Raw genomic sequence first — 27,835 nt, forward strand, 5'->3', positions numbered from 1 at the left:
AACTCCACCAGCAATGGAATCGAACAAAACTTGGCACACAGAACTCCCCTGACCAACAGAAAATACTGGAAGGGTTTGGTGGGCATTGACCTTGAGTTTTGGAGTTGTAGTTCACCTACATCCAAAGAGCACTGTGGACTCAAACAATGATGTATCTGGACTCAACTTGGCACAGATACTCAACATGCCCAATTGTGAACACTGGTGGAGTTTGGGGAAAATAGACCTTGACATTTGGGAGTTGTGGTTGCTGGGATTTATAGTTCACCTACAATCAAAGAGCATTCTGAGCTCCACCAACAATGGGATTGAACCAAACTTGACATACTGGACTCCCATGACCAACAGAAAACACTAGAAGGGTTTGGTGGACATGACCTTGAATTTGGGAGTTGTAGTTCACCTACATCCAGAGAGCACTGTGGACTCAAACAATGATAGATCTGGACCAAACTTGGCACGAATATTCCATATGTTCAAATATGAAAACAGATGGAGTTTGGGGGAAATAGACCTTGACATTTGGGAGTTGCAGTTACTGGGATTTATAGTTCACCTACAATGAAAGAGGCACCGGTGGTGTGGTGGGTTAAACCACTGAGCTGCTAAGCTTGTTAACTGAAACATCGCAGGTTCGAATTCGGGCAGCGGCGTGAGCTTCCGCTGTCAGCCCCAGCTTCTGCCAACCTAGCAGTTTGAAAACATGCCTATGTGAGTAGATCAATAGGTACCGCTCCGGCGGGAAGGTAACAGCACTCCATGCAGTCATGCCAGCCACATGACCTTGGAGGTACCTATGGACAACACCGGCTCTTCGGCTTAGAAATGGAGATGAGCACCGACCCCCAGAGTTGGACACAACTGGACTTAATGTCAAGGGAAAAGCTTTACCTTTACTACAATCAAAGAGTATTTTGAATCCCGCCAATGATAGAATTGGGCCAAACTTCCCACACAGAGCCCGCATGCCTTGAAGGGACATGTACCAAAAGAATTACAAATCAGTTTTTGGTTTGGTTATTTGGGGCAGAGAGTTCCACTGCTGAACGGCTCTCACAGTCAGGAAGTTCTTCCTCATGTTCAGATGGAATCTTCTCTCTTGTAGTTTGAAGCCATTGTTCCCTTGCGTCCTAGTCTCCAAGGAAGCCGAAAACAAGCTTGCTCCCTCCTTCCTGTGGCTTCCTCTCACATATTTATACATGGCTATCATATCTCCTCTCAGCCTTCCCTTCTTCAGGCTAAACATGCCCAGCTCCTTAAGCCGCTCCTCATAGGGCTTGTTCTCCAGACCCTTTATCATTTTAGTCGCTCTCCTCTGGACACATTCCAGCTTGTCAATATCTCTCTTGAATTGTGGTGCCCAGAATTGGACACAATATTCCAGGTGGGGTCTGACCAAAGCGGAATAGAGCACAGGGAGCATGACTTCCCTAGATCTAGACACTAGGCTCTTATTGATGCAGGCCAAAATCCCATTGGCTTTTTTTGCCGCTACATCACATTGTTGGCTCATATTTAACTTGTTGTCCACGAGGAATCCAAGATATTTTTCACACATCCTGCTCTTGAGCCAGGCATCGTCTGTATCTTTGCATTTTGTTTCTTCTGCCTAAGTGGAGTATCTTGCATTTGTCCCTGTTGAACTTCATTTTGTTAGTTTTGGCCAAACATCTCTCTAATATGTGAGAGGAAGCCACAGGGAGGAGGAGGGAGCAAGCTTGTTTTCTGCTTCCTTGGAGACTAGGACGCAATGGAACAATGGCTTCAAACTACAAGAGAGAAGATTCCATCTGAACATGAGGAAGAACTTCCTGACTGTGAGAGCTGTTCAGCAGTGGAACTCTCTGCCCCGGAGTGTGGTGGAGGCTCCTTCTTTGGAAGCTTTTAAACAGAGGCTGGATGGCCATCTGTCAGGAGTGATTTGAATGCAATATTCCTGCTTCTTGGCAGAATGGGGTTGGACTGGATGGCCCATGAGGTCTCTTCCAACTCTTTGATTCTATGATTTGCATTTTGTTTTTTCTGCCTAAGTGGAGTATCTTGCATTTGTCCCTGTTGAACTTCATTTTGTTAGTTTTGGCCAGTCATCTCTCTAATCTGTCAAGAACGTACTGCTCTTGAGCCAGGCATTGTCCCCCATTCTGTATCCTTCGAGAATACATTGATGATATTTTAGTTCTTGCGGACCACTGGTGGTCCACGGCCCACAGGTTGGGAACCACTGGTGTAGATGCACTTGGAAACTCTGAGGCCATAGAACCAGGACTTTTGGCTCCTGGGGATGTGATATGGCTGTTTTGGAAGCCTTGGAAGGCTTTTCTCCAGCCCTCTTTTGCAATTTGCAATTCTCTCTGAGTCTTTGGTGCAATGAAACACCCTGGTGCCAAGGCTTGCCAATTGAACTGCGGTGGTGCCCATCTTCTCCTGCCTTCTTCGTCCTGTTCTTTTGGAAGAGTGGCACGACTTTCCCACTTCTACTGATATTTCAGAGTTCTGAATTGTATGTTTCCTCTCTCTCTCTTTTTGCAGCTGTCTTGCCTTCCAACTAGAGAGGAATGCGCCTTTCCAAGGCTTTCGGTGACACTTTTGGTGCCCTTTTGGTGTTCCGTTTCCCCCCTTGTTTTGGCTCCCTTTGTGGCTCGGACGTGTCCTTGCTTTGCCCCACCCTTTGGACACCCTTCCAAGGTGTTCGCTCACTCCCTCGCTCGCCCGGCCGCTCTTGTCAGAAAAGGGGATCCATTGGTATGCGTGAGGCGTCCCGTCTATTGATGATCTCCATTTTATATGCGCGAGAGGTGTGGGCTCCGTATTGGTATGGGCGAGAGGGTGCGAGTGCAGTTGTGCGTGCCTCCGGATCGGTATGCGTGGGCGCTCGCCCGTTGGATGCGGGGAAAGAGGCAGCGGAGCCGGACGTGCCACGCTGAAACAGAGGGATGCTTGCGCCTTGTGTTTGAAGAAGCCGGGGTGATTTATTATTGCCTCTTCATCATAGATACATATATATATATATAAAGTTACCCTCCACCGCAGACAATATTTACATTGTCTCCTTTGCTTTGTGGAATCACATTGGATGGTTCTGTTTACAGCCAGTCTCCAAGTTACAAACAAGATCAGTTCTGTAGGTTTGTTCGTAAGTTCAATTTGTTTATACGTCGGAACAGGAACATTTTTAAAGTCCAACTGTATATATAAATATACATACATGCACACATGCTTTGGATAGCATAGGAAGGGTGAATGCCCTTGTGGGGTTCCCTTCGCTGTCTGTGTCTCTGTTCAGAAGATTCCATCTCACTTTCTGTCTTTGCAATTTTGCAAAATGTGGCTTGTTGTGGAAACAAGGATTGGGGATAAAGCTTCAGCAGAGACACCTTTTCCCCATGGTAATAACTCTTCCCAAAGTGAATTTCCCTTCCGAGAGACACTTCCTGTTGTCTCACTGGTTGTAACTAGGAGTCATTTGTAAGATGGATGCTTGGAACTGCCTGTTGTGCCAAACTCTGGAACGGCCTGCTGTGCCAAACTAGGCTGCCTTTGGCATTGGTATATTCCTGTCTCCAAAGGACTGGAATGTTGTTGCCAATTGACTTGCAGGATGAGGCTCTTGTACCTTCAATAATTGCGTAGAAGAGGGTCTTTCGGTCGTGACTATCATCTCCAGAGAACTGGAACTGCTATTCAATTGGGGTTGTCAATTGAATTGTAGGATAATAATAATAATAATAATAATAATAATAATAATAATAATCTTTATTTTATACCCCGCCACCATCTCCCCAATGGGGACTCGGGGCGGCTTACATGAGGCCAAGCCCAACAGCATATTACAATAAAGTAAAACCAGAACACAATAATGACACATAAAATACATACAACATATGAGTACAAAAATGATAAAGCAAAATCATACACAATAAAATAACATAACATAACATAACAATGAGCGGGCGCCGGGCCGCATGTACAAGATAAACAGTAAGATACTAAAAATACTAAAATCAGGATGAGATAGGGATGGAGCAGATTGTTTGTAGGGGAGAAAGTCATAAAGGAACGGGGTCATAAAATAGACCTTCATACAGGTGGGGAAATATACTCTGGGGACAAAAACGGTTGAGGGGGAGCAACTGTGTATGATAATATGGCTACTCTCCAAAAGTGCATCGGAAAAACTAGGTTTTGAGATCCCTCTTGAAAATTTCTTCCTAATCTCACTGGGCAATGAGTTCCAGAGTCGGGGGGCCACAGAGGAGAAGGCTCTCTTCCTTGTGCTTACAGGATGAGCCTGTGATAATGGCAAGGACGAAAGGAGAGCCTCCCCTGACGATTTAAGAGCTTGGGCTGGTTCATGGAGAGAGATCCGGTCACGGACAAGTCTCTTGTATCTTTAACAATGGTGTAGAAGAGGGTCTTTCAGTTGTGCCCACCATGTCTGGAGACCTGGGATGAGGTTGCCAATTGAATTGTAGGACGAGGCTCCTGTACCTTTAATCATTGTATCATTCATTCATTCATTCATTCATTCATTTAGATCCCTTGTTATCCAAGCAGGATAGTCTTCCAGAATCAGTGTGCAAGAGGGTCGGTAGGTGACTGTGAAGCCCAATTCTTAATCTTCATCTTCTCCCGCAACGAGGGCATCGGTTTCCAGGTTGAAGGCGGTCCCAGTCGGGGTTGGCTTGACGCGCCTTCCTCTTGGCACGTTTCTCTCTTTCGCCCTCTATTCGTGCCTCTTCAAACTCCACAGCACTATTGGTCACAGCTGACGTCCAACTGGAGCGCTCAAGGGCCAGGGCTTCCCAGTTCTCAGTGTCTATGCCAGAGTTTTTAAGGTTGGCTTTGAGCCCATCTTTCAATCTCTTTTCCTGCCCACCAACATTCTGTTTTCTGTTCTTGAGTTCGGAGTAGAGCAACTGCTTTGGTTGACAGTAGAAGAGGGTCTTTCGGTTGTGCCCACTATCTCCGGAGAATTGGAACAAAGTTGCCAATTGAACTGCAGGATGAGACTCTTGTACCTTTAATAGTTGTGTACAAGAGGGTCTTTCAGTTGTGCCCAATATCTCTGGAGAATTGGAACGAGGTTACCAATTGAACTGCAGGATGAGACTCTTGTACCTTCAATAGTTGTGTACAAGAGGGTCTTTGAGTTGTGCCCAATATCTCTGGAGAATTTGAACGAGGTTGCCAATTGAATTGCAGGACAAAACTCTTGTACCTTAAATAGTTGTGTAGAAGAGGGTCTTTCAGTTGTGCCCAATATCTCTGGAGAATTTGAACGAGGTTGCCAATTGAATTGCAGGACAAAACTCTTGTACCTTAAATAGTTGTGTAGAAGAGGGTCTTTCAGTTGTGCCCAATATCTCTGGAGAATTTGAACGAGGTTACCAATTGAACTGCAGGATGAGGCTCCTGTACCTTCAATAGTTGTGTACAAGAGAGTCTTTTGTTTGTGCCCACCATCTCCAGGGAATTGGAATGAGGTTACCAATTGAATTGCAAGATGAGGCTTGTGTACCTTTAATAGTTGTGTAGAAGATGGTCTTTCGGTTGTGCCCACCATCTCTGGAGAATTGGAACGAGGTTGCCAATTAAATTGCAGGATCAGACTCCTGTACCTTTAATAGTTGAGTAGAAAAGGGTCTTTTGGTCATGCCCACCATTGCTAGAAGACTGAAATTGGGTTGTCAATTAAACTATGGATTGGGCTCTTGTAGTTTTAATAGTTCTGTATAAGAGGGACTTTCTGTAGGTCGCCTTGGTGCATCTATACCAGGCATGGGCAAACTTTGGCCCTCCAGGTGTTTTGGACTACAACTCCCACAATTCCTAACAGCCGGTAGGCTGTTAGGAATTGTGGGAGTTGTAGTCCAAAACACCTGGAGGGCCAAAGTTTGCCCATGCCTGATCTATACTGTGGAATTAATCCACTTTGATACCTGTTTAACTGCCGTGGCTCAGCGAATCCCGGCTCATATTTTTCGTTAGGAAACCAAACTTTTCCAAAGTTGGAGGCGAAGCACTTGTGTAGCTCTTGACTGCAAACATTTGAACGCAAGCCTTCTTTTGTGCCGCACCTCCGAAAAAAACAAAAACGATTGTCTCCGCTTTAGAAACATATGTGATCGGAGTTTCAATTTTCCATTTTATTTTCGGACGGATCCTTCTCTCCCTCCCTGCAGTTGTACAAAGAACTCCGTGGATTTTAATTATAACTCCGGCAAGAGAGTCGGCCGTAATTGAGCTAAATTTGTGTCCTCGTTTATGTTAATATTTTCTTGCAATTAGCGGCTTTTTAGAAAGATCCCTTCGCTTGGAGCTCAGCTTCTTTTCTGCTGCTTCGGAGGCATTGTCAGCGTGCTTTTCCGTGCCATCTCTTTCCCAACAAGGAAGGCGCTTGGAGAGGCTGCAGCAGGTTACTTTTGCCCAGGCTCGTTGGGAAGAATAAGGCAAATCCTTCTTTCTCCTCTCCTCATGTCCAAAGCAAGCTGCTTTGGACCATGACTTCAGTTTGCAGCAATTTAAAGATGGGCCAAAACTAACAAAATGAAGTTCAACAGTGACAAATGCAAGATACTCCACTTTGGCAGGAAAAACGAAATGCAAAGATACAGAATGGGGGATGCCTGGCTCGAGAGCAGTACATGTGAAAAAGATCTTGGAGTCCTCGTGGACAACAAGTTAAACACGAGCCAACAATATGATGTGGCGGCAAAAAAAGCCAATGGGATTTTGGCCTGCATCAAGAGGAGCCTAGTGTCTAGGTCCAGGGAAGTCATGCTCCCCATGCTCTATTCTGCTTTGGTTAGACCACACCTGGAATATTGTGTCCAATTCTGGGCACCACAGTTCAAGAGAGATATTGACAAGCTGGAATGTGTCCAGAGGAGAGCGACTAAAATGATAAAAGGTCTGGAGAACAAGCCCTATGAGGAGCAGCTTAAGGAGCTGGGCATGTTTAGCCTGAAGAAGAGAAGGCTGAGAGGGGATATGATAGCCATGTATAAATATGTGAGAGGAAGCCACAGGGAGGAGGGAGCAAGCTTGTTTTCTGCTTCCTTGGAGACTAGGACGCAAAACAATGGCTTCAAACTACAAGAGAGGAGATTCCATCTGAACATGAGGAAGAACTTCCTGACTCTCTGCAGTGGAACTCTCTGCCCCGGAGTGTGGTGGAGGTTCCTTCTTTGGAGGCTTTTGAACAGAGGCTGAATGGCCATCTGTTAGGGGTGCTTTGAATGCAATATTCCTGCTTCTTGGCAGAATGGGGTTGGACTGGATGGCCCATGAGGTCTCTTCCAACTCTTTGATTCTATGATTCTATGATAGTAAGCTGAGAACCAAGGAGGAAAGTTGGAGGAAGAGAGAGAAACCGGGACATTTTAAAACCCACTGGAAAAGTGGGACAATAGAGAAGTAATTAGGTCTGTTTCTGCTGAATTTGAATACAGATGGAAGGGTTGTTATTATTGGAAAGGTGGTTGTTGTTGTTGTTGTCGTTACTGTGCACCTTCTTTGAATACAGCAGATGGGAGTGTTGTAGTAGTAGTAGTAATAATTGTTGTTGTTATTGTTGTTGTTGTGCCCCTTCTTTGAATACAGTAGGTGGAAAAGTTGTTGTTGTTGTTGTTGTGCACCTTCTTTGAATACAGTAGGTGGAAAAGTTGTTGTTGTTGGGTTGTTGTTGTTGTGCACCTTCTTTGAATACAGTAGGTGGAAAAGTTGTTGTTGTTGGGTTGTTGTTGTTGTGCACCTTCTTTGAATACAGTAGGTGGAAAAGTTGTTGTTGTTGGGTTGTTGTTGTTGTGCACCTTCTTTGAATACAGTAGATGGAAAAGTTGTTGCTGTTGGGTTGTTTTTGTGCGCCTTCTTTGAATAAAGTAGATGGAAAGGTTGTTATTATTGTTGCTGTGCACCTTCTTTGAATACAGTAGATGGGAGGGTTGTTGTTGTTGCTGTGCACCTTCTTTGAAAACAGTAGATGGAAAGGTTGTTGTTGTTATTGTTGTTGTGTACCTTCTTTGAAAACAGTAGACGGAAAGGTTGTTATTATTGTTGTTGTGCACCTTCTTTGAATAATGGAGATGAAAAGGTTGTTGTTGTGCACCTTCTTTGAAAACAGTAGATAGAAAGGTTGTTGTTGTTGTTGTGCACCTTCTTTGAATAATGGAGATGAAAAGGTTGTTGTTGTTGTGCACCTTCTTTGAATACAGTAGATGGAAAGGTTGTTGTTGTTGTGCACCTTCTTTGAATACAGATGGAAAGGTTGTTGTTGTGCACCTTCTTTGAATACAGTAGATGGAAAGGTTGTTGTTGTTGTTGTGCATCTTCTTTGAATACAGTCATTACAAAACTAATGAAATACCTGGGAATGTGGTGGAATTTTATTCCCTAAGCACAATCCAGATGTCCATCTGTCGGGACATACCTGGAAATGTGGTGGCCGAATATAAACACAGTCTGGATGGCCATCTGTTGGGAAAGCTTTGATTGTGTCTTCCTGCCTGACAGAAGGGGGTTGGCCTGGATAGCCTTTGAGGATCCCTTCCAAATCTAGTAAAATATGGAATACCTGGGAATGTGGTAGAATTTGGTTCTCTAAGCACATTCCGGATGTCCATCTGTCAGGAGGGCTTTAATTGTGTCTTCCTGCATGGACTGGATGTCCTTTAGAGGTCCCTTCCTACTCTATAATTCTGTATCAATGATAGGATCGATATTAATCATCCCTGATTGGAGTGGAAATCAGGCACAGACGCAGCCATAAACCCTATGATTTTGGGATTTGTAACTCTCTAAGGTTCGCTTGCCTTGGGCCCGTCTCTCACTCCCGCAGTCGGATCTTGGGATTTCTTGCTCGGCACGCAGCCCTCCTTTTCCGCTTGGCTGCTCTTGATTGTCGCTCAGCAAGAGGCCGAATTGACCGGGGAAAATGGGGAGCCAAAAGAGGAGGCGAATGCAAAGTGTGCCAAGAGGTTTGAGAAGGACTTGGAGGACGCAATAAGAGCCTCTTTCTATAGGGTTTCCATAGGGAAGAGGGACCCAAACATCTCACTAGCCAAGGGTGCATCTACACTGTGGATTTGATCCAGTTTGATTCCACTTGAATTGCCACGGCTCATTGTGATTGAATCCTGGGAGCTGTAGTTTGGTGCGCTTTATGGCAGGCAAGACCTTGCAGAACTACAACTCCCAGGCTGTAAATAAACATAGTGATAATAATAATAATACCTGGAGAAAGCAGGGTGTAAATAAACATAATAATAATAATAATAATAATAATAATAATAATAATAATACCTGGTGAGGGTTCCTATGCCATTCATGGGTTGCATCTATTCCAGCTCTCCGAGTGTTTTGGACTTCAACTCCTACAATTCCGGCTGTTAGGAATGGTGGGAGTTGGAGTCCAAAACACATAGAGGGCCAAAGTTTGCCCATTCCTGATTTACACTGTCGAATTAATGAAATGAGAGCATGCTGCCAGGTGAAATGCACAACTAGGCTCCTGGAGAAATCAAAAATAGGTCTCCTGCGTCTTTAATAGTGGGACAGAAGAGGGAATTCCTGGCTAAATCCAAGGGGTGCGTCTACACTGTGGACTTAATCCACTTTGGTACCTCTTGAACTGGCAAGGTCCAATACCATGGGATTTGGGGAGTTGTAGTGTGCATGCACTCTGCAAGATGCATTCCCAATCCTGAGGGAGGAAAAAAGCAGAGTGTTGTTGTTGTTGTTGTTGTTGTTGTTAAACAATAATCATTCAATACAAAATGCAAATGGGAATGACTCCTGCTGACCACAACTCTTCCTTTTCTGTTTCCCAAGGTTGTGGCTTTCCCTCGAGGAAACCCACGTCTCCAAGATGCTCTGACGCTGAGCTCCCCAATTGGAAGGTTCCCGAATCACGATGGCGGCTCTTTACGGCAGCGAAGTCAAATGCGTCAGCGTCGAGTGGGACTTTCTGCAGGGCCTCTTGGTCAAGAACCAGCCGGTGCCCTGGTAAGTTGGGGCTGAATCCTAGATAGATAGATAGATAGATAGATAGAGAGATCTTTAATTATTTTAGGCTAGAGAACAGGCCTGGGCCAACTTGGGTCCTCCAGGTGTTTTGGACTTCAGTTCCTAAAATTCATAACAGCCTGATATGGGTGGATACATGGATAGATATAGACAGATGGATGGCTTTATAGATAGATAGATAGATAGATAGATAGATAGATAGATAGATAGATAAATAAATAAATAGATAGGCAGATGGATGGATGGAAAGGATAGATGGGTGGGTAGGTGGATAGAGAGAGAGGGAGATCAAGAAATAGAGAGATAGAAGGATACATTGGTAGATGGATGGAAAGAAGGATATGTGAGTGGGTGGATGGATAGATGGATGGGTGGATGGATTGATTAATAGATAGATAGATAGATAGATAGATAGATAGATAGATAGAAGGAAAGAAGGATAGATGGGTGGGCGGTGGGCGGGTGGGTAGCTGGATGGATGGATAGGTAGATAAATAGATAGATGTGTAGATGGGTAGATAGGAAGATGGATGGAAAGAAGGATAGGTGGATGGGTGAGTGACTGGGTGGATGGATGGATAGATGGATAGATGAATAGATAGGTAATGGATGGAAAGAAGGATGGGTGGGTCAGTGAGTGGATGGATAGATAGATAGATAGATAGATAGATAGATAGATAGATATTTAGGTAGATGGGTAGATGAATAGGTAGATGGATGGATGGATGGATGGATGGATGGATAAATGTATGGATGGTTCGATAGATAGATGGATGGATACATGGATGGATGGATAGATAGGTGGATGGATGGATAGACATATAGTTGGGTGGATGGATAGGTAGGTAGATGGATGGTTGGATGGATGGATGGATGGATGGATGGATGGACAGACGGATGAATAAATGGATGGATGGATGGATATTTAGGTAGATGGGTAGATGAATAGATAGATGGATGGGTAGATGCATGGATGGATGGATAATTGTATGGATGGTTGGATAGATATGTAGATGGATGGATGGATAGACATATAGTTGGGTGGATAGATACGTAGGTTGATGGTTGGTTGGTTGGATGGATGGACGGATGGACGGATGAATAAATGGATGGATGGATAAGACTATGATATATATAAAAAGAGATACACAGAAGGTTGGACTGGATAGCCCTTGGGGTCTCTTCCAGCTCTAGGATTCTATGATACATACGAGTATATAGGTAGGTAGATAGGTGGATGGGTCGATGCCTAGGTATATGATATAGATACATACACACATATACACAGAAGGTTGGACTGGATAATCCTTGTGGACTCATCCAAGTTTATGATTTTATCTTTATGACCTGAATGGTTTTGCAAGTCCAACATTATCTCCTTTGCCCATTACATCCCCCTTCAAAGTAGACTTGGAGGTGCTCAGATACCATCTCCATAGAATTCTAGAGTTGGAGGAGACCCCAAGGGCCATCTCGTCCAACCCCTTCTACCAGGCAAGAAAAGCACAATCAAAGCACCCTCAACAGATGGCCATCCAGCCTCTGCTTCAAAGCTTCCAGAGAAGAAGGTCTCGAGGAGGACTCCCTTGGGGTTCAGTTCTGCTCCTCAAGCACCTTCTCTGCTTCTCCTCCAGCCTCCAGGCTCTGCGGAAGGAGAAGTCCCGCAACGCGGCTCGCTCCCGCCGGGGCAAGGAGAACTTTGAGTTCTACGAGTTAGCCAAGATGCTGCCGCTGCCCGGAGCCATCACCAGCCAGCTGGACAAGGCTTCCATCGTCCGCCTCACCATCAGTTACCTCAAGATGCGGGACTTTGCCAGCCACGGAGACCCTCCTTGGAACCTGCGGGCGGAAGGGCTTCCCCCACCTGGCAAAGGTAAGAATCTAGAGTTCTCCTTGGCGCCATTGTTTACCTGTTTGTTTGTTTACAATATGCCTTATCTCCCGACAATGGGACTCAAGGCAACTAGTGTCATATTTGGAAACAAAACAAAGAGTCTGAGAAGTAGGGAAAGGGTGCATCTTCTACACAATGTGAATCACTGTGGGAGCTTTAGCTCGGGAGGGATGACTAAAGAGCTTGTAAAACTACAACTCCCAGGATTGCATGGCATTCAGCCATGGTGGTTAAAGTGGTGCCAAACTGCATTCATTCTACAGTGTAGATGCACCAACCTATTTTTACAAGGTCTTTAGCTTTATCTGCCTGAGGCCTCACCAAACTACGACTCCCATGACACTTCAAGTGTTGCCAAACTGCATCCATTCTACAGTATAGACACACCTACCTATTTTTACAAAGTCTCGAGCTTTATCTGCCTGGGGCCTCGCCAAACTACAACTCCCAGGACTCTGTAGCAAAGAGACATGACACTTCAAATGGTGCCAAACTGCATCCATTCTACAGTATAGACACACCTACCTATTTTTTACAAAGCCTTGAGCTTTATCTGCCTGGGGCCTTGCCAAACTACAACTCCCAGGGCTCTGTAGCAAAGAGACATGACACTTCAAATGGTGGCAAACTGCATCCATTCTACAGTATAGACACACCTACCTATTTTTACAAAGTCTTGAGCTTTATCTGCCTGGGGCCTTGCCAAACTACAACTCCCAGGGCTCTGTAGCAAAGAAACATGACACTTCAAATGGTGCCAAACTGCATCCATTCTACAGTATAGACACACCTACTTATTTTTTACAAAGCCTTGAGCTTTATCTGCCTGGGACCTTGCCAGACTACAACTCCCAGGACTCTGTAGCAAAGAGACATGACACTTCAAATGGTGCCAAACTGCATCCATTCTACAGTATAGACACACCTACCTATTTTTACAAAGCCTTGAGCTTTATCTGCCTGGGACCTTGCCAAACTACAACTCCCAGGGCTCTGTAGCAAAGAAACATGACACTTCAAATGGTGCCAAACTGCATCCATTCTACAGTATAGACACACCTACTTATTTTTTACAAAGCCTTGAGCTTTATCTGCCTGGGACCTTGCCAGACTACAACTCCCAGGGCTCTGTAGCATGGAACCATGACACTTCAAGTGGTGCCAAACTGCATCCATTCTACAGTATAGACACACCTACCTATTTTTTACAAAGCCTTGAGCTTTATCTGCCTGGGGCTTTGCCAAACTACAACTCCCAGGGCTCTGTAGCAAAGAAACATGACACTTCAAATGGTGTCAAACTGCATCCATTCTACAGTATAGACACACCTACCTATTTTTACAAAGTCTCGAGCTTTATCTGCCTGGGACCTTGACAAACTACAACTCCCAAGGCTCTGTAGCATGGAACCATGACACTTCAAGTGGTGCCAAACTGCATCCGCTCTAGATGAACCTACCTATTTTTACAAGGTCTTTACTTTTATCTGCCTGGGGCCTTGCCAAACTACAACTCCCAGGGTTCTGTAGCAAAGAGACATGACACTCCAAGTGTTGCCAAACTGCATTCATTCTATAGTGTAGATGCGCCAACCTGTTTTTACAAGGTCTTTAACTTGTATCTGCCTTGGATCTTGCCAAACTACAATTCCCAGGGCTCTGTAGCAAAGAGCCATGACACTTCGAGTAATGCCAAATTGCATCCATTCTACAGTATAGATATACCTCCCTAGTGTCTGCTGTGGACTCATCTTGTTGTCTTTCAAATAATAATAATAATAATAATAATAATAATAATAATAATAACTCTAGACACTTGGGAAGTGTCCGATGTGTGATCCAATACAACAGCCAGCAGAGTGTCTGCTGTGGACTCATCTTGTTGTGTTTCTAATAATAATAATAATAATAATAATAATAATAATAATAATAATAATAACAACAGCAACAACTCTAGACACTTGGGTAGTGTCCGACGTGTGATCCAATACAACAGCCAGCAGAGTATTGTCGAAGTCTTTCATGGCTGGAATCACTAGGTTCTTGTGGGTTTTTTTGGGCTATATGGCCATGTTTTAGAGGCATTTTCTCCTGACGTTTCGCCTGCATCTATGGCAAGCATCCTCAGAGGTAGTGAGGTCTGTTGGAACTAGGACAATGGGTTTATATATCTGTGGAATGACTGAGGTGGGGCCAAGAGCTCTTCTCTGCTGGATCTAGGTGGGAATGTTTCAACTGACCACCTTGATTAGCATTTGAAGGCCTGGCTGAGCCTGGGGGAACCTTTTGTTGAGAGGTGTTAAGCTGTGCCTGGTTGTTTCTTCTCTGCTGTTTTGCTGTTGTAATTGTAGAGTTTTTTTTAATACTGGTAGCCAGATTTTGTTCATTTTCATGGTTTCCTCCTTTCTGTTGAAATTGTCCACATGCTTGTGGATTTCAATGGCTTCTCTGTGTAGTCTGACATGGTGGTTGTGAGAGTGGTTCAGCACTTCTGTGTTCTCAAATAATCTGCTGTGTCCAGGCTGGTTCCTCAGGTGCTCTGCTATGGCTGACTTCTCTGGTTGAAGTAGTCTGCAGTGCCTTTCATGTTCCTTGATGCGTGTTTGGGCAATGCTGCATTTGGTGGTCCCTCTGTAGACTTGTCCACAGCTGCATGGTATACGGTAGACTCCTGCAGAGGTGAGAGGATCCCTCTTGTCCTTTGCTGAATGTAGCATTTGTTGGATTTTCTTGGTGGGTTTGTAGATTGTTTGTATGTTGTGTTTCCTCATCAGCTTCCCTCTGCGGTCAGTGGTTCCCTTGATGTATGGCAAGAACACTTTTCCTCTGGGTGGATCTTCGTCTTGACTCTCGTGGCTTGTTCTTGGTCTTGCAGCTCTTCTGATGTCTGAGGTGGAATATCCATTGGCCTGGAGAGCCCAGTTGAGGTGGTTCAGTCCATCTTGGAGGAGGTGGGCTTCCCAGATTCTTTTTCCACGGTCTGCCAAGGCTTTAATGGTGCTTCTATTTTTACTTGGGTGATGGTTGGAGTTTTTATGTAGATATCTATCTGTGTGTGTGGGTTTTCTGTAGATGGAGTGACCCAATTGTTGATCTGGTTTGCGGATGACTAGGACATCTAGAAACGGCAGTCTTCCTTCATTTTCTTTTTCTATGGTGAATTGGATTTTTGGGTGGATGCTGTTGAGATGGTCCAAGAACCTGTTGAGTTCTTCTTCTCCATGGCTCCAAATGGTGAAGATGTCATCCACATATCTGAACTATATGTTTGGGTGGATGCTGTTGAGATGGTCCAGGAACCTGTTGAGTTCTTCTTCTCCATGGCTCCAAATGGTGAAAGTGTCATCCACATATCTGAACTATATGTTTGGGTGGATGCTGTTGAGATGGTCCAGGAACCTGTTGAGTTCTTCTTCTCCATGGCTCCAAATGGTGAAGGTGTCATCCACATATCTGAACTATATGTTTGGGTGGATGCTGTTGAGATGGTCCAGGAACCTGTTGAGTTCTTCTTCTCCATGGCTCCAAATGGTGAAGATGTCATCCACATATCTGAACTATATGTTTGGGTGGATGCTGTTGAGATGGTCCAGGAACCTGTTGAGTTCTTCTTCTCCATGGCTCCAAATGGTGAAGGTGTCATCCACATATCTGAACTATATGTTTGGGTGGATGCTGTTGAGATGGTCCAGGAACCTGTTGAGTTCTTCTTCTCCATGGCTCCAAATGGTGAAGGTGTCATCCACATATCTGAACTATATGTTTGGGTGGATGCTGTTGAGATGGTCCAGGAACCTGTTGAGTTCTTCTTCTCCATGGCTCCAAATGGTGAAGGTGTCATCCACATATCTGAACTATATGTTTGGGTGGATGCTGTTGAGATGGTCCAGGAACCTGTTGAGTTCTTCTTCTCCAGGGCTCCAAATGGTGAAGGTGTCATCCACATATCTGAACTATATGTTTGGGTGGATGCTGTTGAGATGGTCCAGGAACCTGTTGAGTTCTTCTTCTCCATGGCTCCAAATGGTAAAAGTGTCATCCACATATCTGAACTATATGTTTGGGTGGATGCTGTTGAGATGGTCCAGGAACCTGTTGAGTTCTTCTTCTCCATGGCTCCAAATGGTAAAAGTGTCATCCACATATCTGAACTATATGTTTGGGTGGATGCTGTTGAGATGGTCCAGGAACCTGTTGAGTTCCTCTTCTCCATAGCTCCAAATGGTGAAGGTGTCATCCACATATCTGAACTATATGTTTGGGTGGATGCTGTTGAGATGGTCCAGGAACCTGTTGAGTTCTTCTTCTCCATGGCTCCAAATGGTGAAGGTGTCATCCACATATCTGAACTATATGTTTGGGTGGATGCTGTTGAGATGGTCCAGGAACCTGTTGAGTTCTTGTTCTCCATTGCTCCAAATGGTGAAGGTGTCATCCACATATCTGAACTATATGTTTGGGTGGATGCTGTTGAGATGGTCCAGGAACCTGTTGAGTTCCTCTTCTCCATAGCTCCAAATGGTGAAGGTGTCATCCACATATCTGAACTATATGTTTGGGTGGATGCTGTTGAGATGGTCCAGGAACCTGTTGAGTTCTTCTCCATGGCTCCAAATGGTGAAAGTGTCATCCACATATCTGAACTATATGTTTGGGTGGATGCTGTTGAGATGGTCCAGGAACCTGTTGAGTTCTTCTTCTCCATGGCTCCAAATGGTGAAAGTGTCATCCACATATCTGAACTATATGTTTGGGTGGATGCTGTTGAGATGGTCCAGGAACCTGTTGAGTTCTTCTCCTCCATGGCTCCAAATGGTGAAGGTGTCATCCACATATCTGAACTATATGTTTGGGTGGATGCTGTTGAGATGGTCCAGGAACCTGTTGAGTTCTTCTTCTCCATGGCTCCAAATGGTGAAGATGTCATCCACATATCTGAACTATATGTTTGGGTGGATGCTGTTGAGATGGTCCAGGAACCTGTTGAGTTCTTCTTCTCCATGGCTCCAAATGGTGAAGGTGTCATCCACATATCTGAACTATATGTTTGGGTGGATGCTGTTGAGATGGTCCAGGAACCTGTTGAGTTCTTCTTCTCCATGGCTCCAAATGGTGAAAGTGTCATCCACATATCTGAACCATATGTTTGGGTGGATGCTGTTAAGATGGTCCAGGAACCTGTTGAGTTCTTCTTCTCCATGGCTCCAAATGGTGAAGGTGTCATCCACATATCTGAACCATATGTTTGGGTGGATGCTGTTGAGATGGTCCAGGAACCTGTTGAGTTCTTCTTCTCCATGGCTCCAAATGGTGAAAGTGTCATCCACATATCTGAACTATATGTTTGGGTGGATGCTGTTGAGATGGTCCAGGAACCTGTTGAGTTCTTCTTCTCCATGGCTCCAAATGGTGAAAGTGTCACCCACATATCTGAACTATATGTTTGGGTGGATGCTGTTGAGATGGTCCAGGAACCTGTTGAGTTCTTCTTTTCCATGGCTCCAAATGGTGAAAGTGTCACCCACATATCTGAACTATATGTTTGGGTGGATGCTGTTGAGATGGTCCAGGAACCTGTTGAGTTCCTCTTCTCCATGGCTCCAAATGGTGAAGGTGTCATCCACATATCTGAACTATATGTTTGGGTGGATGCTGTTGAGATGGTCCAGGAACCTGTTGAGTTCTTCTTCTCCATGGCTCCAAATGGTGAAGATGTCATCCACATATCTGAACTATATGTTTGGGTGGATGCTGTTGAGATGGTCCAGGAACCTGTTGAGTTCTTCTTCTCCATGGCTCCAAATGGTGAAGGTGTCATCCACATATCTGAACTATATGTTTGGGTGGATGCTGTTGAGATGGTCCAGGAACCTGTTGAGTTCTTCTTCTCCATGGCTCCAAATGGTGAAGATGTCATCCACATATCTGAACTATATGTTTGGGTGGATGCTGTTGAGATGGTCCAGGAACCTGTTGAGTTCTTCTTCTCCATGGCTCCAAATGGTGAAGGTGTCATCCACATATCTGAACTATATGTTTGGGTGGATGCTGTTGAGATGGTCCAGGAACCTGTTGAGTTCTTCTTCTCCATGGCTCCAAATGGTGAAGGTGTCATCCACATATCTGAACTATATGTTTGGGTGGATGCTGTTGAGATGGTCCAGGAACCTGTTGAGTTCTTCTTCTCCATGGCTCCAAATGGTGAAGATGTCATCCACATATCTGAACCATATCGTGGGCTTTTTGGTTGCTGTCTCCAGGGCTTGTTCTTCAAAGTGTTCCATGTAGAAGTTAGCTATGACCGGGCTGAGAATAATAATAATCTCTGCCAGGCGTGGAAATGGGCAAACATGAGCCACCATTGACTGGCATCCAGACCCACAAGTCCTTCCTCTCTCTTTGGGAAGTCTTTCCTTGCGCCCGGTGTCCCTTCGGATGCTCTCGAGACCGGCGGAAACGGCCCCATTCCGACACATGCGCCCTCCCCGCACCCAGATGAAATAGCATTGATTAGCCATGCAATAAATCACCATTTAAATAATGCAGCTTCCAAGGGTGTAATTAAATAAATTAACTGCCTCAGAAGAATACAGGCTTGCAGCAATTTCTGATTACTATCATTACCCGCGGGGTAATTATCAGCCGAATAACGAGAGAGAATGTGCCGCGAAATAGGGATAAACATCTGCCTATTGTTGTTGGGCGAGGGTGGGGAGCAAGCGGCGGTCCCCCCCAAACCGCAGATTCCAGCACTGGGATGGTGGGACCCTTTTGTGATGGTCTTTTTGGACACACCCCCCCCCCTTCTTTTCCCTCGATTCCCCCCAAAAGCCAAAATCTGCAAGGAATGAATTAGATTAATGACCAGCTTTGGGGTGGAGGGAAAACGCAGCAGCCAGAACTTTGTGCAAAACAGCATGGAAGGGCTTTCCTGCCATTGTTTGGCCGCAGCTGTGTCTTCCAAAAGGGTTTAAAAATAGAAGAGCGTTTGGAGGGGGAGATGATGGGACTCGTAGTCCAAAAAAGTCACTTTGGCAGATCGTCCAAAAGAAAAAAATCACTTTCTGGGTCTTGGTGAAGGGATGCTTGGAGTCATCGTTCAAAAAAGTCATTTTCTCTGTGATGGCTAGGGAATTCTGGGAGTTGTAGTTCAAAAAAGTCACTTTTTGGATGATGGTGAGAGAATTCTGGGTGATATCTAGGGAATGCTGGGAGTCATAGTCCATAAAACAACTTTTGGGTCTAGTGAGTGGCTTCTGGGAGTTGTAGTGCAAGCGTTTGGAGAGGGAGATTATGGGACTTGTAGTCCAAAAAATTCACTTTCTAGGTGCTGGCAAGAGGATATTAGCAGTCATCGTCCAAAAAAAAAATCACTTTCTGGGTCTTGGTGAGGAGATGCTTGGAGTCGTCGTTCAAAAAAGTCATCTTCTCTGTGATGGCTAGGGAATTCTGGGAGTTGTAGTCCAAAAAGTAACTTTTTGGATGATGGTGAGAGAATTCTGGGTGATGTCTAGGGAATGCTGGGAGTCATAGTCCATAAAACAACTTTTTGGGTCTAGTGAGTGGCTTCTGGGAGTTGTAGTCCAAAAAAGTAACTTTTTGAATGATGGTGAAAGAATTCTGGGAGTCGTAATCCAAAAAGTCACTTTCTGGGTGATGTCTAGGGAATGCCGGGGAGTCACAGTCCGTAAAACAACTTTTTGGGTCTAGTGAGTGGCTTCTGGGAGTTGTAATCCAAAAAAGTAACTTTTTGGATGGAGAGAGAATTCTGGGATTCATAGTCCAAAAAAGTGACTTTCTGAGTGATGGTGAGAGAATTCTGGGAGTTGTAGTCCAAAAAAGTAACTTTTTAGATGATGGTGAGGGGATTCTGGGAGTCGTAACCATCACTTTCTGGGTAAAGACTAGCAGGGTGCTGGGAGTCATAGTCCAAAAAATAACTTTCTTGGTTTTGGTGAGGGGATTCTGGGAGTCATAGTCCATTAAAGTAATTTTCTGGGTGATGTCTAGGGAATGTTGGGAGTCATAGTCCATGAAATGACTTTTGGGGTCTGGTGAGGGGATTCTGGGAGTTGTAGTCCACTTACGGAGATGTCAGTCTCCTATAGAGCAGGCATGGGCCAACTTGGGCCCTCCAGGTGTTCTGGACTTCAACTCCCACAATTCCTAACAGCCTACCGGCTGTTAGGAATTGTGGGAGTTGAAGTCCAAAACACCTGGAGGGCCCAAGTTGGCTCATGCCTGCTCTATAGGATTCTGTAACCAGGTGGACATTCAGCTCTTCTTGATTGACAACTTGGGATCAAGGAGAGGAATCTCAGGGCAAGCGCGTCGCCTCCAAAACACTTTTCGCTTTCCTTTCTGGACTGGCACATGGTTCTCCCCCTCCGCGTCTCCCAAAGCGGCGCTTGTCCAGGAATTTCCCTGTACTGATTAGCATCTTTAACCTGGGGCCAATTTCCTAATCAATCGCATTAGCGGCAATTAGCAGCGTCTTTTATAAACGCCCGACAGCAAGTTCTCCACCCCGGGCTCCCTCCTCCATCGGAGCCAAGGGGGGAAAATACTAATAATATTACGACCGTGTTGATTAATCAGCCGGCGGTTTATTAAACATCCATCGTAGACTCGATGGAGCAACGGATTCAAACTGCAAGGAAGGAGATTCCACCTAAACATTAGGAAAAACTCACTATATGTTCCCTTGGAGTCTCCTTCTTGGCATATAGGATGGATGGCTATCTGTCGGGAGGGCTTTGATTGTGTCTCCCTGCTTGGCAGAAGGCGGTTGGACTAGATGGCCTTTTGGGGGATCCCTTCCAACCTTATGAACTATGAACAGCTGTATAAACAACACACAAGGTTGTAGAAATCCATCTAGAATGGATGGCTATCTGTCGGGAGGGCTTTGATTGTGCCTTCCTGCTTGGCAGAAGGGGGTTGGACTGGATGACCTTTTTGGGGGATCCCTTCCAACCCTATGAACTATGAACAGCTGTATAAACAACACAAAAGGTTGTAGAAACCCATCTAGAATTGATGGCTATCTGTCGGGAGGGATTTGATTGTGTCCTGCTTGGCAGAAGGTGGTTGGACTGGATGGCCTTTCAGGGGTCCCTTCTAACCCTATGATACTATAAACAGCTGTATAAGCAACACACAAGGTTGTAGAAACCCATCTAAGATGGATGGCTATCTGTCGGGAGGGCTTTGATTGTGCCTTCCTGCTTGGCAGAAGATGGTTGGACTAGATGACCTTTGGGGTACCCTATGATACTATGAACAGCTGTATAAGCAACACAGGAAGTTGTAGAAACCCACCTAGGATGGATGGCTATCTGTCAGGAGGGCTTTGATTGTGTCTCCCTGCTTGGCAGAAGGGGGTTGGACTGGATGGCCTTTTGGGGATCCCTTCCAACCCTATGATACTATGAACAGCTGTATAAGCAACACACAAGGTTGTAGAAACCCATCTAGGATGAATGGCTATCTGTCGGGAGGGCTTTGATTGTGCCTTCCTGCTTGGCAGAAGGGGGTTGGACTGGATGACCTTTTTGGGGGATCCCTTCCAACCCTATGAACTATGAACAGCTGTATAAACAACGCAAAAGGTTGTAGAAACCCATCTAGAATTGATGGCTATCTGTCGGGAGGGATTTGATTGTGTCCTGCTTGGCAGAAGGTGGTTGGACTGGATGGCCTTTCAGGGGTCCCTTCTAACCCTATGATACTATAAACAGCTGTATAAACAACACAGAAGGTTGTAGAAACCCATCTAGAATGGATGGCTATCTGTCGGGAGGGATTTGATTGTGTCCTGCTTGGCAGAAGGTGGTTGGACTGGATGGCCTTTTGAGGGGTCCCTTCTAACCCTATGATACTATAAACAGCTGTATAAACAACACACAAGGTTGTAGAAACCCACCTAGGATGGATGGCTATCTGTTGGGAGGGCTTTGATTGTGCCTTCCTGCTTGGCAGTAGAGGGTTGGACTGGATAGTCGCTTCCAACCATGTGATACTATGAACAGCTGTATAAACAACACACAAGGTTGGAGAAACCCATTTATTCCATGTACAAGAGTTGAATGAAAAGTAATGCCTCCACCTTCGTAACTCTTCAACAGATGGCAGTACTGGTATGCAACAAGTACTGGCTTGTTCAGTAGACTCTCCTCTACAGTTCCAATTTTTTGAGAAGCCTTAGCATTGACCGGTTGTGTTGTTAAAGTGCAAAGTATGGAACCCTGCGCAGACGGTCGGTCAATGCGACTTAAGCAAAGCGCAGTCCTTGAATTCTTGACAGCAGAAGGTGTCACCCCAAAGGAGATTCATCAGAGAATGCAAGCTGTTGATGGTGATTCTGTGGATGTGAGTACTGTGTGTCGTTGGGTGAGTAAGTTTAAAAATGTTGAGGTGACATCTTCTGCTATTAAGAATTCAATGACTTCACATTGCTTAAGTTGCATTGACTGACCATCTGTGCAGGGTTCCATAGTATGCACTTTAACAACACAACCGTTCAATACTAAGGCTTCCCGCTAAAATGGAACTGTAGAGGAGAGTCTACTGAACAAGCCAGTACCTGCCGCATACGTTGCTTAAGTCTCACTGAGGATGATCCAAATGCACTGCTTCCGAGATGCAAGATTTCTTCTCCTTGGATTTCTTTTTGGGTTTTGGAGGGAATAGGAGCCATTTTGGGCCAGTCCACACAGAGAAGCCTTTCATGCAGGACATAAAACCAGGAGCTCCTGTAGAAAGCTTCGTCTTCTATGGCTTGGCCGGGGAGATATACAGCCCACAGCTTGGCCGGGGTTATACAGCCCTACAGTTCCTTTGCTGACGAACTTCAGTCAGCCCTCACTGAAACCTGAACTCCTTTTTCCCCCTGGAAGTCTACAAAGCTCTGCTTGGTAAGGGTCACTCGCAGAAGCCAGAAGCAGTTGGTACCGGGTGCAGGGGCTCCACGCCAACAGAGGCAAAGACAGACTGCCCAGATTAGAAGTTAAGGATTTCCCTATTAGCTAAAATACAGTTTATGAAGATAGTGCCTGTTCCCTGTGGACAAGATTGAGAGAGAGCCAATAGACTATTAAGAAAGCCTTAAAGTACCTATTTGATTTCAATAATAAATAACTTTGTTGAACCTTTAAGCAATCTAAAGCAGTGGTTCTCAACCTTCCTAATACAGCGCCTCACATTGTGGTGACCCCCAACCATAAAATTCGGAAAGGCGGGGGGGGGGGAGGCGGTTAGCCCTCCCTTGCCCAAAAGGCAAGGGTCGGCAGCCATTTTGGAGGGGGCGGAGCCAACCAAGGCAGCTTCGCGACCCCCCGGAAATGGCTCAATGACCCCCCTGGGGGCCGCGACCCCCAGGTTGAGAACCACTGATCTAAAGACTCTGTTTTAAGGAAATCCAAGGGCCTTTAATCTGAGGCAGCCCCAGCATCCCGTTGGGCACATGGAATTTATGTCCTGAGTGTCTACAGTCTTATGCACAGGCCCAGCGTGCCACAGCACAATCAGGAATTGAGGACCACCAAGAAAAGTCCACCTGGCACACCTGGCTTTCGTCTTCTGCCCTCCTTGAATCCTTCGGCCTTTTCCAAAGAGTCATAACTACTCAAATTGGGAAAGCAAAGGGTGCAGGGAAGTATTTCGTCTGGATGGTTTCCCCCTCTCTAAAGGTGAATCACCCACATTTTGGCCTTTGTCCAGGGAGCACTTGCCTGCCGGCCACTCAGGCTAATAATGCACCCAGATGGCAATGTGTTTGGCAAGATGCTGGGAGACCCCTTTGTTCCTTCTTCCGTTCTTGCATTGATAATTTGACATTGCGATCGGATGGAATTGGGATGCGTCTGGCTTGCAAAGCTGGGAATGGCAAGAGAAAGGGAGAAACCCGTCAAGGAAGGTTCAAGGAGATGCGGAACGACAGAGAAAGAGAGCACGAATGGGAAGGAGTTGGACAGAAAGACACAATCAAAGCCCTCCTGACAGATGTCCATCCCACCTCTGCTTAATAACCTCCAGAGAAGGAAATCCCATTGGAATGCAAGGTAGTGTGTTTTCAATTAGATGGAGAAGAGACTCCCAAAGACCATCCAGTCCTGCAATGCAGGAAAACACAATCAAAGCCCTCCTGACAGATGTCCATCCAGCCTCTGCTTAAAACCTCTAGAGAAGGAGAATCCATTGGATTCCAAGGCAGTGTGTTTTCAATCTGATGTAGAAGAGTCCCCCAAAGACCATCCAGTTCAACCCTATTCTGCAATGCAAGAAAACACAATAAAAGCCCTGCTAACAGAGGGCCATCTAGCCTCTCCTTAAATCCTGACAGATGTCCACCCTATCTCTGCTTAAAACTTCTAGAGAAGAATATTCCATTGGAATGCAAGGTAATATGTTTTCAATTAGATGTAGAAGAGACCCCCAAAGACCATCCAGTCCAACCCTATTCTGCAATGGAGGAAAACACAATCAAAGCCCTGCTAACAGAGGGCCATCCAACCTCTGCTTAACAACCTCTAGAGAAGGAGAATCCATTGGATTCCAAGGCAGTGTGTTTCCAACTAGATGTAGAAGAGACCCCCGAAGACCATCCAGTCCAACCCTATTCTGCAATGCAGGAAAACACAATCAAAGCCCTCCTGACAGATGTCAATCCAGCCTCTGCTTAAAATCTCCAGAGAAAGAGAATCCATTGGATTCCAAGGCAGTGTGTTTTCAACTCAGTGTAGAAGAGACCCCCAAAGATCATCCAGTCCAACCCTATTCTGCAATGGAGGAAAACACAATCAAAGCCCTCCTGACAGAGGGCCACCCAGTCTCTTCTTAAAATGTCTAAAGAAGGAGAATCCATTGGATTCCAAGGCAGTTTGTTTTCAACTAGATGTAGAAGAGACCCCCGAAGACCATCTAGTCTAACCCTGTTCTGCAATGCAGGAAAACACAATCAAAGCCCTCATGACAGATGTCCATCTCATCTCTGCTTAAAACCCCCAGAGAAGGAGAATCCATTGGATTCCAAGTCAGTGTGTTTTCAACTAGATGTAGAAGAGACCCCCAAAGACCATCCAGTCCAACCGTATTCTGCAATGCAAGAAAACACAATCAAAGCCCGCCTGACAGATGTCCATCCAGCCTCTGCTTAAAATCCCCAGAGAAGGAGAATCCATTGGATTCCAAGGCAGTGTGTTTTCAACTAGATGTAGAAGAGACCCTCAAAGACCATCCAGTCCAACCCTATTCTGCAATGCATGAAAACACAATCAAAGCCCTGCTAACAGAGGGCCATCTAGCCTCTCCTTAAATCCTGACAGATGTCCACCCTATCTCTGCTTAAAACCTCTAGAGAAGAATATTCCATTGGAATGCAAGGTAATGTGTTTTCAATTAGATGTAGAAGAGACCCCCAAAGACCATCCAGTCCAACCTTATTCTGCAATACAGGAAAACACAATAAAAGCCCTCCTGACAGATGTGCATCCAGCATCTGCTTAAAACCTCCAGAGAAGGACTATCCATTGGATTCCAAGGCAGTTTGTTTTCAACTAGATGTAGAAGAGATCCCCAAAGACCATCCAGTCCAACCTTATTCTGCAATGCAGGAAAACACAAAGCTCTCCTGACAGATGTCCATCCCATCTCTGCTTAATAACCTCCAGAGAAGGAGAATCCATTGGATTCCAAAGCAGTGTGTTTTCAACTAGATGTAGAAGAGACCACTCAAAGACCATCCAGTCCAACCCTATTCTGCAATGCAAGAAAACAAAATCAAAGCCCTCCTGACAGATGTCCATCTCATATCTGCTTAAAACCCCCAGAGAAGGAGAAGCCATTGGATTCCAAGGCAGTGTGTTTTTAACTCGATGTAGAAGAGACCCCCAAAAATCATCCAGTCCAACCCTATTCTGCAATGCAAGAAAACACAATCAAAGCCCTCATGACAGAGGGCCATCCAGTCTCTGCCTAAAACCCCCAGAGAAGGAGTATCCATTGGATTCCAAGGCAGTGTGTTTTCAACTCGATGTAGAGGAGACTCCCAAAGACCATCCAGTCCAACCCTATTCTGCAATGCAAGAAAACAAAATCAAAGCCCTCCTGACAGATGTCCATCCCATCTCTGCTTAATAACCTCTAGAGAAGGAGAATCCATTGGATTCCAAGGCAGTGTGTTTTCAACTAGATGTAGAAGAGACCCCCACAGACCATCCAGTTTCCTTGTGAGGACGTGTTCAGGAGTGTTTTTTGCCACTTCTTTCCTCCGGGGCCGAGAGAATGTGACTTGATTATAAATAAAGCACATTATTATTGATTAGCATTGAGTAGCCTTGCAGCTTCAAAGTCTGGCTGCTTCCTGCTTGGGGGAATCCTTGGTTGGGAGGTGTTAGGAATCAGCCAGTCTTTGAAACTGCAAGGCTATTCAATGCAAATCAAGGTGGCCAATTGCAACATTCACACTTGCCTCCAACAGACAAGAATTCTTTCTCCCAACCTGGACATCATTCCACAGATCTATAAATGCCAATTGCCTAGTTTCCAACAGATCTCTCAACCTCTGAAATAAATAAATAAAGTACATTATTATTGATTAGCATTGAGTAGCCTTGCAGCTCCAAAGTTTGGCTGCTTCCTGCCTGGGGGAATCCTTGGTTGGGAGGTTTCCAGCAGACCTCTCAACCTCTGAAATAAATACATAAATTACATTAGCATTAAGTAGCCTTGCAGCTTCAAAGTCTGGCTGCTTCCTGCCTGGGAGAAATCCTTGGTTGGGAGGTTTCCAACAGACCTCTCAACCTCTGAGGATGCCTGCCATAGATGTGGGTGAAATGTCAGGAGAGAATGCTTCTGGAACACAGCCCAGAAAACTCACAGCAACCCAGTGATTGCAACCACGAAAGCCTTCGACAACACACATTGGGAAGGTATTAATCTCACTAAGCTCTGTACACAAAGAAGTCCTATATTATTATTATTATTATTATTATTATTATTATTATCATCATCATCATCATCATCATCATCACAACCTCTGAGGATGCCTGCCATAGATGGGGGAGAAATGTCAGGAGAGAATGCTTCTGGAACACAGCCCAGAAAACTCACAGCAACCCAGTGATTCCAACCACGTAAGCCTTCGACAACACACATCGGGAAGGTATTAATCTCGCTAAGCTCTGTACAAAAACAAATCCATTATTATTATTATTATTATTATTATTATTATTATTATTATCACAACCTCTGAGGATGCCTGCCATAGATGGGGGAGAAACGTCAGGAGAGAATGCTTCTAGAACGTGGCCAAAATTCCCGGAAAACTCACAGCAACCCATTACCTGAAGATGTCCACCTATTCTAAGGATTCTCACGATCGGCTTCGTCTTAAAAACTCGAGCTTGCTTTGCTCTGAGGCCGGTTTATTTCTGGCCGCCCATCAGCATTCCTCGCCATTTACCGCATTTCAAATGAGTTGATTTCTCCTCCTGTCAGCTGTCTTTCCCGTCCAACTTTCGCCCCTATAAATGGAAATCGGAAACGGATGGTATGGAATGAGTAAGTCTTCACATTGGAAGATTCCTATCTCGTTCCTTTACGGTTGCCTTCTGGTTTCCAAGTCTTCCGATTCCATTTCTTGACTGTAGCTTTCCAAACAGACTTTGGAATCTCAGGAGTTGTAGCTTTGCAAGTCCTTTGTAGTCTGGATTCGTGTAGTTTTTTTGGGCTATATGGCCATGTTCTAGAAGCATTCTCTCCTGACGTTTCGCCTGCATCTATGGCAAGCATCCTCAGAGGTTGGACTGCAACTCCCACAATTCCTAACAGCCAGTAGGCTGTTAGGAATTGTGGGAGTTGAAGTCCAACCTCTGAGGATGCTTGCCATAGATGCAGGCGAAACGTCAGGAGAGAATG

General features: G+C 45.2%; 1 protein-coding gene across 1 annotated transcript in view; it reads left to right on the top strand.

Moving 5' to 3' along the window:
* The first annotated feature begins 9,839 nt into the window (after positions 1-9,839).
* Positions 9,840-27,835, top strand: part of LOC137095513 (neuronal PAS domain-containing protein 3-like) — a 92,073-nt gene continuing 74,077 nt past the window's right edge. Inside the window, exons 1-2 of the mRNA XM_067462267.1 lie at positions 9,840-10,002; positions 11,658-11,896. Coding sequence (XP_067318368.1) covers positions 9,911-10,002; positions 11,658-11,896 — 331 coding nt within the window. The 5' untranslated portion in view covers positions 9,840-9,910. The remainder of the gene's footprint in view (positions 10,003-11,657; positions 11,897-27,835) is intronic.

The sequence above is a fragment of the Anolis sagrei genome, chromosome Y, assembly GCF_037176765.1.
Source record: "Anolis sagrei isolate rAnoSag1 chromosome Y, rAnoSag1.mat, whole genome shotgun sequence".
In the NCBI taxonomy this organism is placed as follows: Eukaryota; Metazoa; Chordata; class Lepidosauria; order Squamata; family Dactyloidae; genus Anolis; species Anolis sagrei.